At 37.5% G+C, this 12,662-nt stretch overlaps 1 protein-coding gene across 6 annotated transcripts in view; it reads left to right on the top strand.

Annotated features, from left to right (window-relative positions):
* The first annotated feature begins 197 nt into the window (after positions 1 to 197).
* HECTD1 (HECT domain E3 ubiquitin protein ligase 1) overlaps positions 198 to 12,662 on the top strand; it is a 98,604-nt gene continuing 86,139 nt past the window's right edge. For 5 of the 6 annotated variants that reach the window (XM_058738736.1, XM_058738734.1, XM_058738733.1 and 2 more), the window contains exons 1-2: positions 198 to 337; positions 1,788 to 1,948. In XM_058738736.1, coding sequence (XP_058594719.1) covers positions 1,809 to 1,948 — 140 coding nt within the window. In that variant the 5' untranslated portion in view covers positions 198 to 337; positions 1,788 to 1,808. Of the gene's footprint in view, positions 338 to 1,678; positions 1,949 to 12,662 lie in introns of all 6 variants that reach the window. The other variant, XM_058738732.1, reaches the window with a different exon arrangement.

Genomic DNA, 12,662 nt, shown 5'->3' with positions numbered 1-12,662 from the left:
TCGACCCTCCTCCCTTACCCCTCCGGGATCGCGATGGACGCGGCCTCCCCCCGCCGCCGGCAGCACCGCGCGAGCCTCTGAGCTTCAGGCCTGAGGAGCCGCGTGCCGGGGACCGGACGTGCGCTGGTTGCAACCGGTCGGGGGAACCTCTCGCTTCCCTGTCACCAGGTCCCCACGGAGGAAGGGGAGGGACGAGGCGCGGCTTTTCCTGTGCCGCTTGCCCGGCTCGACCTGCGCGGCCTGCGGCTTCCTGGTAACTCGAGGGCCGCGGCCGGGCCTGGCTCTGCCCGCGGCCTGCTTGGAGCTGGACGGGAGCGGTTTGGGACGACAAGCCCGGGTAAGAGCTTAAAGGATAGGGAGGCGGGAGTGCCTTACGCGGTCGGAAGGGCCAGCCTGGGGGCCGGGATCCGGGATGCCCGGCGGCGTCCCGGGAGCGAGACCCCAGCTCCAGTTGAGGTCGGCCGGGCTGCTGCGGGCTTACCCGCTTAGCCCCTTTGTTCCCGTCCCTCGGCCCTGCCCGCGGCGGGGCCCGGCTTGCCGGAGCCGGAGCCCGCGGCGGGCCCCCCTTGCCCTTGAGAAGGGTTCGCCGCCGGGTCGGCCAGGGACGTCCCCCGGAGCCTTGGAGTTCCGGGCGCAGCTCCCGAGAGACCCGCCGCCCTGTTCGGCCCGCCGGCCTGCTCTGGGCACTGGAGGCTTGCTGCTTCTCCTCCTGAACTTCCCCCTCCTAGACACAGGTAGCTAACTTAGCGGGGTTTGGTGCCAAGAAACCAGAGCTCGGTGCCTGCGCCTCCCGGCGCGGGGCTCGGCTGGGCCCGGTGTGTTGGGTCATTCCTGCTGGTCGCCGCCGTTGGGTGCCCACCGTGATCCGCGGTTGGATTCACACACCTGCAGCTGGCGTACGTGGGACCCAAAGCTGTCGTCCCGTCAGGGCGCCTACGGGCTTTTGTAATGACTTGCCTTTTGGGGCTGCTTCTCTTATTTCGTGTTTTTGTTTTTGTTTTGTTTTGTTTTTAAGCCAACTGCCCCATTCTGTGGGGATGGGGAAAGAGGACCGTAGATTGGCTTGTATTCTGATCCGTAAGGTGTTAGTCCATTGCATTTACTTTTAGCATTTCTTTTTTAAACTTTTAAGAATAGTTGCCAAGACTACCAGAACTCTTAACCAAGCCTTTATTCATAGATACATCTTGTATCTAATTATTGTTCGTATGTGGACATCTTAAGAAGCAGTAAGTAAATTAGGAAGTCGGCAGAATTTGTGGAATTGGAGATAATCTTAAAGCAGAAATTTATTTTAGATGGGGATTGGATCAAAGTGTTTAGAGCCTCCTCAAAATACTGAATCTAACCCTTATCTGAAGATCAGTTTTGGGTGGAGGACGGGGGAAGAAGTTTGCTGGGAAAAAAAAAAAAAAAGAACCTTTAGGAAGGTGTTCTTTGCCTTTTGGCACAGACGTTGGTGATAGCAGTAGTGGGATCTGAAGCTTGTTTGACTGTGTTTGACAAAGACAGCTCTGGTTTCCAGTTAAGTAGAAACTACCTACCCTTATACTCTTGTGCAAAACTGGTTTTTATTTAGTATGATATATAAACATTAAACCTGAGGAATAAGGAAAGTGGAAAAACTGCTTTAAAGTACTTTCTCCAAACATACTTATGAGTCTTTTCTAATTCCTAGGACACCAGGAACATTTGGTTCTAGCTGATATAAAAGAAAAAAAATTTTAACCCAAGCTGATCTGTCCTGGATATTTAAAGGAATTTTCCTTTTACTTTTTTAATTTAAGCAAAGAGGCTTTTAAAAAACCATGGCAGATGTGGATCCTGATACATTGTTGGAATGGCTACAGATGGGACAGGGAGATGAAAGGGACATGCAGCTAATAGCCCTTGAACAGCTATGCATGCTGCTTTTGATGTCTGACAACGTGGATCGTTGTTTTGAAACGTAAGTACATCCCTTCATCATCTTTTGGAGTTGCTCTGGTGACATCTGTTTTCAACCATTTGCTGACTTCACTTTGCATAGAATTTTCTCTAGTGACTTTTAAAGTTAACTTTTTAGAAGTTTCTGCAGTTTTGCATTTTATTTCTGAGAAATAAAAATTAGTAAGTGAAGAAATTCCTGTAATGATCATTGTCATGACACAAATATGTTTGTTGAATGAATAGGAATTAGGGAAAACTAATTGTAACTTGATTCATTTTCAAAATATGTTATGAACTGAGAAAATACAAATACTTCTTTAAAGGTACCTATTTCTGTACCAAGAAATTACCTTGAAATAAACAAGGAAATAGAAAAGATAATGAACTTAGTTTCCAATCTCCCCTTTCTTCATTAGTATTATATGACATTGTACTTTTGTTAAAGCAAATGATTGCTTTGTAAATTTCAGTTTGGAGGGTTTAAATTGGATGTTACTCTTATAGCATATTTTTGGAATGGTAGAAACAGATTTTGAAATTTTAGAGAGTTTAAACAGTTTTATTCAGAGGTTTTAATGTAGAATTAGTGCAGAAATGTAAAAGAGAATTCATTACTAGATTGGCTATAAATGTTGTTTTTTCCCTCGTGTGATACTTGCCCAGTTAGATTAACCATTCTTCTGAATGCTGAACACATTTGGTTTTTATTGTTTATTTTATATTAATTAATTACAATTTTGAATTCCAGTAGTTAGTAAATGAAAACTCAGTTGTTTTCTGTATTTGTTTTAATGCTAGTTTGAAGAAATTAGAAAATGTTTTAGATGTTGACTTAAAACTTGGTATAATTATTTTAATTTCTTTGGATGGCAATAAAGGCTCTTATTACTAAATTGACAAAGTATTTTTAATTGTTTTCAATTTTGAATGAATAATTAATGAAGATGAATTAATAAACGAAAATAACTTTTGGTTGTAAATCTAATTAAAATGATAAAAATCTTAGGATAAAAACCCTTATAAATAAAGTTTCAAAATCAAAGTTTGTTAATGGCCCATTTATGTCAACTAGTTTTTGTTATTAACAAACTTTATAATAATTTAGCCCTCCTGTTGACACTTGTTTTAGCAGGATTCATAGCAAAGTGAAGTAGAATTTTGAATATTCATAGATTTCATTAGAAGGTCTTTATTAACTTGAGAATTACTTTTGGTATTTTATTAAAAAATTTTTTTGTTTTTAATTTTTCTTTTTCTTTTATTTTTTATTTATTTTGAGAGAGACAGAGACAGCACAATTGGGGAGGGACAGAGAGAGAGAGAGAGAATTCTAAGCACTTACAGTGTGGAGCCTGATGTGGGGCGTGAACTCATGAACTGTGAGATCATGACCTGAGCCTAAACTAAGAGTTGGACGCTTAACCAACTGAGCCACCCTGGTGCCCCTAAAAAAAAAAAATTTTTTTTAAGTTTATTCATTTTGAGAGAGAGGGTGGGAGAGAGAATCCCAAGCAGGCTCCATGTTCAGCATGGAGCCTGACAGAAGGCTGGATCCCACAACCATGAGATCATGACCTGAGCTGAAATCGAGAGTTGGACACTTAGCCGACTGATCCACCCAGGGGCTCCACTTTTGGTATTTTAAAAAGTTATACTTGTGGGTGTCTGGGTGGCTTAGTCAGTTAAATGTCCAACTTTGGCCCAGGCCTCGTGAGTTCGAGCCCCACGTCGGGCTCTGTGCTGACAGCTCAGAGTCTAGAACCTGCTTTGGATTCTTTGTCTCCCTCTGTTTGCCCAGTTCCCCTGCTCACACTGTCTCTCTCAAAAATACACGTTCAAAAAAATTAAAAAAAAAAAAAAAAGTTGCCCTTGCTAGTCAAATTAACGGTTGTTTTGCATCTTCTTTTGGGTACTATGTATAGTAATTTGTAATGGCATTAAAAAAAGTGTTACCATATAAGAACAATTTTTAAGGACATTTTTAAAATATAAAACTCATCCCTATATAAAATTCTACCATCGTAACATAATTGTTATTTTTTCCATTTTCCCTTCTAGACTTTTATATTTGATACAATGTAATTTTAAGAAAGATGAAATTAAAGTCGATGTGACTTATATATTTTATTTACTTAATAAAGATACAAGACTATTTCAAATTGGAATGGTTATCCCTGTTTCATGTGGCATAACAGTCATTTGTCTACCTAAAAATGGATGTTTGATTAAATTTGTGACAATTAAAAAAAGAAACAAAACTTAGTTTGCTCTCTTTGTTCTTTAGTCAGATTTTTCTTGTCATAAGGAAAATTTAAACCAGAGAGGCCCCATAGTGAGGTGGAAAGAATGGGCTGTGGCATCAGAGATCTGAGTTCAGATTCTTGGATTCTTGATCAGCTACATGTAATTTAGCTTTTGAGAGCCTTTCTTTCTCTATAAAATAGCAGTTATCTTCTTTATTGTAGGCTCTTTGTGAGGATTAAATGAAAGAATGTATGTGAGAAGTGTTTTGGTTAAAGTGGGCTGCATACTAATATTGAATTTCTAATTTTGAATTTCATTTTGGGACTTTATTTTGTAAAAGTGATTGATTTTGGAGAGCCTTTTTAAATTCTTTGCAACAGTCAACAAATAAGGTAGGGAAAAACAAGATGATATGCATGTTTTGAATATTGGTGAAAATCTCCCATACCAACTTGAATTCATAAGATACTAGCAAAGAGTCCTTAGTTACATTGAGTAAATATATGTTCAGATATTAATAGTTATATGTCTGTTTAGTCAAAAAAGGCAGATGTTGGGGCGCCTGGGTGGCTCAGTCGGTTGAGCGGCTGACCGGCTCAGGTCACGATCTCACGGTCCGTGAGTTCGAGCCCCATCTCAAGCTCTGTGCTGACAGCTCGGAGCCTGGAGCCTGTTTCGGATTCCGTATCTCCCTCTCTCTGACCCTCTCCCGTTCGTGCTCTGTCTCTCTCTGTCTCAAATATAAATAAACGTTAAAAAAATTAAAAAAAAAAAAGGCAGATGTTAAGTCTTTTTCTTTAATTTAGATTTTATATGGCTCTCCATTTTTTGTACCAGTTTTGACTGTCTTTTTGAAGTTAATGAATATACATTTTCTGTGAAACTGTGATGTTTCTTAGTAATGCCTGAACTTATAAGGTTATGCCCTAGAGAGTAAAATACAAGTTCGGGGTTAGTTTTTGCTTTCATTTGTGGTTAGTGAGTTAAATTTAATATGTTACAAATTTAATAAGAATTAAATGAATTACAAATGATTTTGCATTCACATTAAAATGGATGATTATTGTACATACTATTATAAGTAGGTGCATCCTGGGTTCTCGTAGATCCTCCCTACTATATTTTCAGACAGTATAATTGAAAAGTTGTCTTTTCAGGGTGGAATCTAAGATTTCCCCAGAAGATCTAGGAAATGGAATATTAGGGGTACTACTTTTAGGTACCAGAAGGCTCTTTTTTTAAAAATAATCATCTTAGTTAATTATGAGGGCACAAAAGGATACAGAGTACAAAGTCTCTTGCTCTCCTGTTTCTGACTAATCAGTTCAAAGGCAACCACTATTAAGGATTTTCCTAGTGTATTCTTTGGGTGAGATCCCAAAGAAGACTGTCTCGAGTCTGGATTCCAAAGTGGTTGAATACAGTGGTAAAAACCTTCTGTTGTGTATTTACAGGAAAAAATAAAAAATACCTACAACAGTGACAAGGGTTTAACCTTTTAAATTGTCTTCCTACTTTATGTCAGATGTTAGAGATATGGTGCTGACCAAAACAGATAGAGTCTCTGCTCTTATGGTGCCTACTAGTCTAATAGGAAAGGCAGATATTAAGTAATTATAGAAATAAAATTGTGGTTATAAATTGTGATAAGTGCAATGAAGGAAAAGGTTAGGGTGCTGTGACAGTATGTAGAACACACATGACCTGGAGGGGTGGGAATGGTTACTGTGGCCTCCTTTGAGGAAGTGGTTTTTCCTAGAGATATGAAGGATGGATAAGTTTATGGGATAAAGTATGAAGAGGTGAGGTAGAAAGGTGTTCAAAGAAGAGGCGATGTGTGAAGAATTTGAAGTGGCTAAGTACGGCGTGATTGAGTAACTTAGAGAATACTGTCACTGGGACAAGGGAAGGTTGCAGAGTGGTTTGTAGAAGGTAGAGGCTAGATGGGATGGAGTCTTGTATCTATGACAAGAAAAGCTTTTGGTTTTATCTTAAGAGATAAAAGTACTGTAGAAGACTGTGGAGTACTGTAAGAGTGACTGATGTGATTATGTTTGTCTTTCAAAAACATTAACTACTCTAACAAAAGTAGATAGGTGGAGAGGACAGAAAGAACCAATGCTTGTAGACTTGGTAGATTATTATCCAGAGAGAGAGGTTTGTAGTAACAGAAGTAAAAAGAAGTGGATAGATTTGAGATAGATTCAGGAGGTAAAATAGAACTTGTCGAATGATTGTATATGAGAGAGTGAGAAAGGAGGTATCTGGAATATTCAGGTTATAATGGATGATGGTGCCATTCATTGAGAGAGAACACTGGAAGAGTTTTGAGGGGCTAAGAACATGAGTTTGGATTTGGCTGGATTCTCATATCTGCCTCTGCATTCAGTCTGTTGCATTGTATTTTGATTGAAATGTATGAAAAAAAAATCCTCCATAGATGTAGTTGGCAAAGGGAGGAATGTTGTACTGATTTTTTAAATATAATTATGGGTATTCTTCTTTGATACCATACAAAACTGGACAAGTGATAGTTTCTTAAGGGTTAGTTACAATATGGATTCTGAATCATGTCAGTGAACTTTTTGTACTCTACCCATTTTTAAGCTTGTACAATTGTGCACTGATCTTTGATTTACTGAGCTGTACAGATATTCCAAATGTTAACATATGTCATTCTACAGTATCACAAACTCACATTTGTTTAATGTGAATACTGATATTAGAAAAGTTTCAATATTGGGAAGCTGTCCAGTTCATGGTGGCAGATACAAGTTTTCCAAAATTGTCATTTTTGCTTGAGAGCTTTAATGTTATCATTGGCAATAAATACTGTCAGTTGTTTTCCTTGAAGTGGAAGGCTTATTTACTTTGTTAAGTTTTAAGAAAATGTTTGCCAGATATCCAAGTCTGAATAATCATGGTTTGTCAGAAGTTCTTTCAAGTAAACATGGTGTTGCATGAAAAAAGTGTCTAGTTCAGCTCTATAACAGTGCTTTCCTTTGACACAACCATCATTCTTCAGGATGCAGAAGTGCTTTACACTTACTTCCATTTTCTGATGTAGGATATTAAAAAAAATAGGTATTCGAGGGTTGAGTTACAGTAAAATAATTATTTTTGCTTCATCAAGGTTATTCTGTAGTGAAATTGGCTCCTCCCTCCCCCCATGCTAAAGCTTGGCAGTGAAGAATCCAATTAGTAGTAGTACAGTTTAGTACCCCTGGCCTTGATTCATGCTGAAGCACCAGCAGTTTCATCCACCATTGCTTTTGCGTCATTAGTATACATGTCAACACAGGAGGAAAGTGATTCAAAAAGAGAAAGGACAATTGTGTTTAATTGTGGTGAGAGGTCAAGTAGGGTGAAGACTGAAAGGTGTGCTTTAGCCTCATTCTCAAGGGCATTGATCTTTTTTTTTTCTTTAAGTTTATTTATTTTGAGAGAGTATGGGCATGAGTGGGGGAGGGGCAGAGAGAGCGAGTGACAGCATCCCAAGAGGGCTCTGCAGTGCCAGCACAGAGCCCAATGTGGGGCTTGAATTCAAGAACTGAGAGATCATGACCTGAGCTGAGATCGAGTTGGACGCTTAACCGACTGAGCCATGCAGGCACCCCCTAAGATCATTGATCTTAATGAGAGCTGAATGGAGGGTGATAAGGGGCAGATTTGAATTGGTCCAGAAGTAGGATATGAAGAAATAGAGATGGGGAGTGTGGAAAAGTTTTTTGAAAAATTAGATTGGAATGGGGGCGTAGGGTTTTGTCTTTTAAAGGTTATAGAGGTAGGAGAGAGAATGGAATATCTATAGTGTTTAGGATTCTGAGAAACTGGGAGAAAATCAGCTTCTGTTAAGACTAGTGCTTTTTAAACTTCAGTGTGCATGATGTGAATCATCTGGGGATCTTGTTAAATTGCAAGTTATGATTCATTTGGTCTGGTGTGCTACCTGATAGTCTGCATTCCTAGTATGCTGCCAGATAATGCTGAAGCTGTTGGTCAGAATATCTTAGTTTAGTAGCAAAGCTCTCACTGTTGGAGAGAGATTTTAAGTAGTGTGTTCTTGTTGTAAAGCAGGGAAGATGGAGAGATTAAATGCAGATGTTTTAGGTTTGATGGTAAAAAGCTGAAGGGATTTCTGTCTGATGACATCTGTTTCTCCCTGGAGTAGGAGACTAAAAAGAGTGACAATACCTCGGATTGGTGTGGGGAAATTATTATGCTCATATAGTGCTAGTAGCTTCATAACAGATATCCCTGTCTCCAAGCTGACTGTACCCAGAGTTATAGTCTTAAAATCTTCATGGTCTTTTCCCCCAACTTTTTTGGGGTGTAAAGGGTCTTAAAATACTGATTTGATTGTATCACTCACTTTTACAAAATCTTCTGGGTCTTTACCTAATGGACAGAATTTAAATGTTGATTTCAAAGACATCTCCTGTGTTCCTACAGTACTAGATACATAATATAACTACTACTTTTGTTTTTCTGTTGCTAAGCATAGTGCCTGGCATACAGTAGCTAATATCCAGATACTGAGAAACTGAAGAAATTATTCATGTTGTGCTTGTTTTTCACTTAGGCCTAAAATGCCTAGAAAAAGTACTTACGGAGTCATGAAATTAGTTGGTAAGCATGCAAGAGAAGGAGCATTGTATTCTCTGTAGTGCAATGACAGCATCAATATATATTTTCCTACCTCTCTGCGTTTATGTACCTGCCTTTTCCATATTAACTCCTGTTTTCATCTACCTCATGGTAGAGTAACAGGGAAGTGAAATTACTTTTTTGATCAGCCCACAGCTGATGCTTTCTTGATTAGGGAATGTTCACCAAATATGTATAATCCTGAAAAGTTAAGTAATTTCTGTTTACAGAAATCAGGTGTTTATATACTTCTTTTCAGTGGACAGCAGAAAGAAGCGCTGGAAGATGAAAACCATTCTCTAAGGTTCTTATCCCTGGACTCTAGGGGGCTCATAGATAATGATCTTCAGTGAGCTTTGTTTATCAAAGTGTCTATCGCCTTAAAATGTAAAAAAAAAAAAAAAAGCCAACTCTTCTAGTTTATAGAAAATTTTAGACCTTTGAGTTCCTCAGAGCTTAGCACTGTCTTGTTCATCTTTGTATCCTACCCCCCAACACTTAGCACAACATTTGGCATAAAAAGGCATTCAGTAGATATTTGTTGGATGAATTGCAGTCAGATTTGTGTGTGTATTTTAACTGGAGAAAAGCAAGTCTACATATTGGAATTTTACTCCTTTTTTCTTTGAGAGGGAAGGCCATAATTTTCAACTGCCGTGCCATGAGTTATTTTTAGTTAAGCAACACAGAGTCAAAGCTGGGACAGGGACAAAAATAAAATAAAAGATGAGGGGCACCTGGGTGACTTGGTCAGTTGAATGTTTGACTCTTGATTTCAGCTCAGGTCATGATTTCAGGGACATGGTATCGAGCCCCGCATGGGGCTTAATGCTGAACATGCAGCCTGCTTAAGATTCTCTCTCTCTGCCCCTTTCCCTTGTTCACACTCTTTCTTTCTCTCTCTAAAATAAAAAAATTAATAAAATAAAATAAAAGATGAAATGACTCAAAAGATGCTATTTATTATCTTTACAAAACCAAATTTATTAGACTTTTATAGTTAAACTTTAGTTTTATATAAAAGAAATGGAGAATTTACAGACCGTAGACAGTAAAATATTGCCACTATACATAACTTCCTTTTTTTTTTTAAAGTTAAATTTTATATTGTAAATCTTAAGAAATCTTGGCCAAAATTCAAGTGATACAGTCTAGAAAAAGAGTATGATACAGTATAAAAACTATTACAGTGCCCACGGAAATTATTTCTCTTTGGAACCTCATGAAACTTGTTCTTATTTTAAGTTATTTATCTCTGCTTTTCATCAGGGAAAGGTTCTGATGTGATTGCAGGTAGCATTTTGGAAACCATTGCTTAAATATGGATTCATCTGAAGTTTCTTAATCTCATTGGTGTGGTTGAGTGGTCTGACAGTTCCATATAGATGAGTAATCCTAATGTTTCCTAATTAAGAAACATAGACCTTTGAGTCTATAGGTTGGTATTATAGTATAGTACTAGGTTTAATATACTGTATAAACGTAATTTCTACCATAAAGTAAGAGACAAATATTTAGCAAGTAAAATTTTGAAAAACTCTTTAATTGAAAATAAGATTTTATACCATAGGTGTATACTTTTAGTGCTGTTCAGGGAGGTCTGTGATTATTATATGCATGATCTTTATTATTTTTTCTTAGATATATTTAAATTACAGTAAAGTTCCACTTTTGACAAATGCAGAGCCGTGTAACCACCACCCACAGTTGAAATGCGTAGCAGTTTCCTAGAGCCGTACCTTTGAAATTAAATCCTTCCCCAGCTCCAGTGCTTGACCATCAGTGGTTTGTTCTCTGCTGCTATAGTTTTGTCTTCTACACAGTGTTCTATGAGTAGAATCATATATACATTGTGTAGCCTTTGAATCTGGCTTCAGATTCAAATGTAAATGTAGTATATTGCATTTGAGAATCATCCATGTTGCTGTGTGTGTAATAGTTCCTTCCTTTCCATTGCTGTGTAATACCATTTTATGGATGCATCCCAGAGGTGGTTTATCCATTTACCTCTTGAAGGTAAATGGTTTTTCTAGTTTTGGTCATTATGACCAAAGTTGCTATAAACATTAGCACACAGATTTCTGTGTAAATATGAATTTTCATTTCTTCTGAAATTCTTAGAGAAAAATCGGACAAGATGCAGAAATTGGGAAACTGATTTCAAAATTACATGGAAATGCAAAGGACCTATGCTAACCAAAACAAGTTAGAGGACTAATGATACTGTATTTGAATCTCTGTTCTGTAGCTACAGTAATCAAAACAGTGTGGTATTGATGTAAAGCTAAATGGATTGATGAGATGGAATAGTTCAGAAATAGACTCATGTACGGGGACACCTCATTTCAACAAAGGTGCAAAGGCAGTTCAGTGGAAGAGGGTAGTTTTTTTGTTTTTGTTTTTGTTTTTTTTTATGGTGCTGGAACAATTGTATCCACATGGAAAAAAGAAAACTGTGATTCATATCCCACACCTTACACAAAAATAAACTTAAAATTAATCATAGATCTAAATGTTAAACGTGTAACTATAAAATCTCTAGAAGAATACATAGGAGATAACCTTTGTGACCCTAGGTTAGGCAGATATTTCTTAAACACCAAAAACACAATCCGTAGGAATAAATTGATATGTTTAACTAATTCTTTCTGTAATAGAGGGCTGTTAAGGTTACTTAATTCTTCTTGAGTGAATTTTGGTATTATGTCTTTGAAGGAATTTATGGGCATAGAGTTGTTTGTAGTATTCCTTTCTTATCCTTTGGATGTTTGTACAGTATGTAGTGATAATTTTCTTTTTCATTTTGAGACTGGTAATTTTTATCTTTTGATCAATCCAACTAAAGATTACCAATTTTATTAATCGTTTCGAAGAAGCAGCTTTCGGTTTAGTTCATTTTTTATATTTTCTTGTTTTAAGTTTTATTGATTTCTGTTCTGTATTAGTTCCTTCTGCATTGGTTTGAAGTTTAATTTGTCCTTTTTTTCTGGTTCTTAGGTGGAAGCTTAGGTTACAATTTGAGACCTTGTCTAATATAAGCATTTAATAATAAATTCCTCTTTTCGCTTTAGTTGATTTTGTTTCTTTTCATTTGGCTCACAAAATTTAAAAACTTCCTTTAGAACTTTCTTTTTTACCCGTAGGTTATTTAAAAGTGTTGCTTAAGTTACAAATATTTGGGGGTTTCCAGATATTTTTGTGTTCTTGTTGTGGTCAGAGAATATACTTTATATTATTTTAATTATTTTAAATCTGTTAAGGTTTGTATTATGGCCCATGTGTCTGTTTTTTGGTGATTTGTCCACATGCGCTGGAGAAGAATGTATATTCTGCTCTTGTTGGGTGGAATGTTCTCTAAGTGTCATATTAGGTCAGGTTGATTGATAGTGGTGATCAGTCTATATTGTTGATTGCCTGTCCATGTGTTTTATAGGTTCCCGAAAGACATGTGTTGAAGTCTCAAGTATAATTGTGTTGAAGTCTCCAAGTATTTCTCTTCCATTATTTCTGTTTTTCAAGTATTTTGAAACCTTGAGGTGCCTTTAAAAGGATTGTTTTCTTGGTGAATCAACCCTTTTGTCATTATGAAAAGACTCTTTTTATCTCTGGTAATTTTCCATGTTCTAAAGTTTATTTTGTCTTCTATAACTGTAGCCACTCAAGCTTGCTTGCTTTTTTTTTTTTTTTTTTTAAGATTTTATTTTAGGTAGCCTCTACACCCAACATGGGGCTCAAACTCACAACCCTAAGATCAAGAGTCACATGCTTCACTGACTGAGCCAGCTATGCACCCCTCAAGCTTTCTTTTGATAGTGTTTGTTTAGTCTGTGTTTTCCCATCCT

Source organism: Neofelis nebulosa, chromosome 7 (genome assembly GCF_028018385.1).
Source record: "Neofelis nebulosa isolate mNeoNeb1 chromosome 7, mNeoNeb1.pri, whole genome shotgun sequence".
NCBI classification, from domain to species: Eukaryota; Metazoa; Chordata; class Mammalia; order Carnivora; family Felidae; genus Neofelis; species Neofelis nebulosa.
The sequence above is the reverse complement of the archived record's forward strand: the minus strand, read 5'-3'. Positions and strand labels throughout refer to the sequence as shown.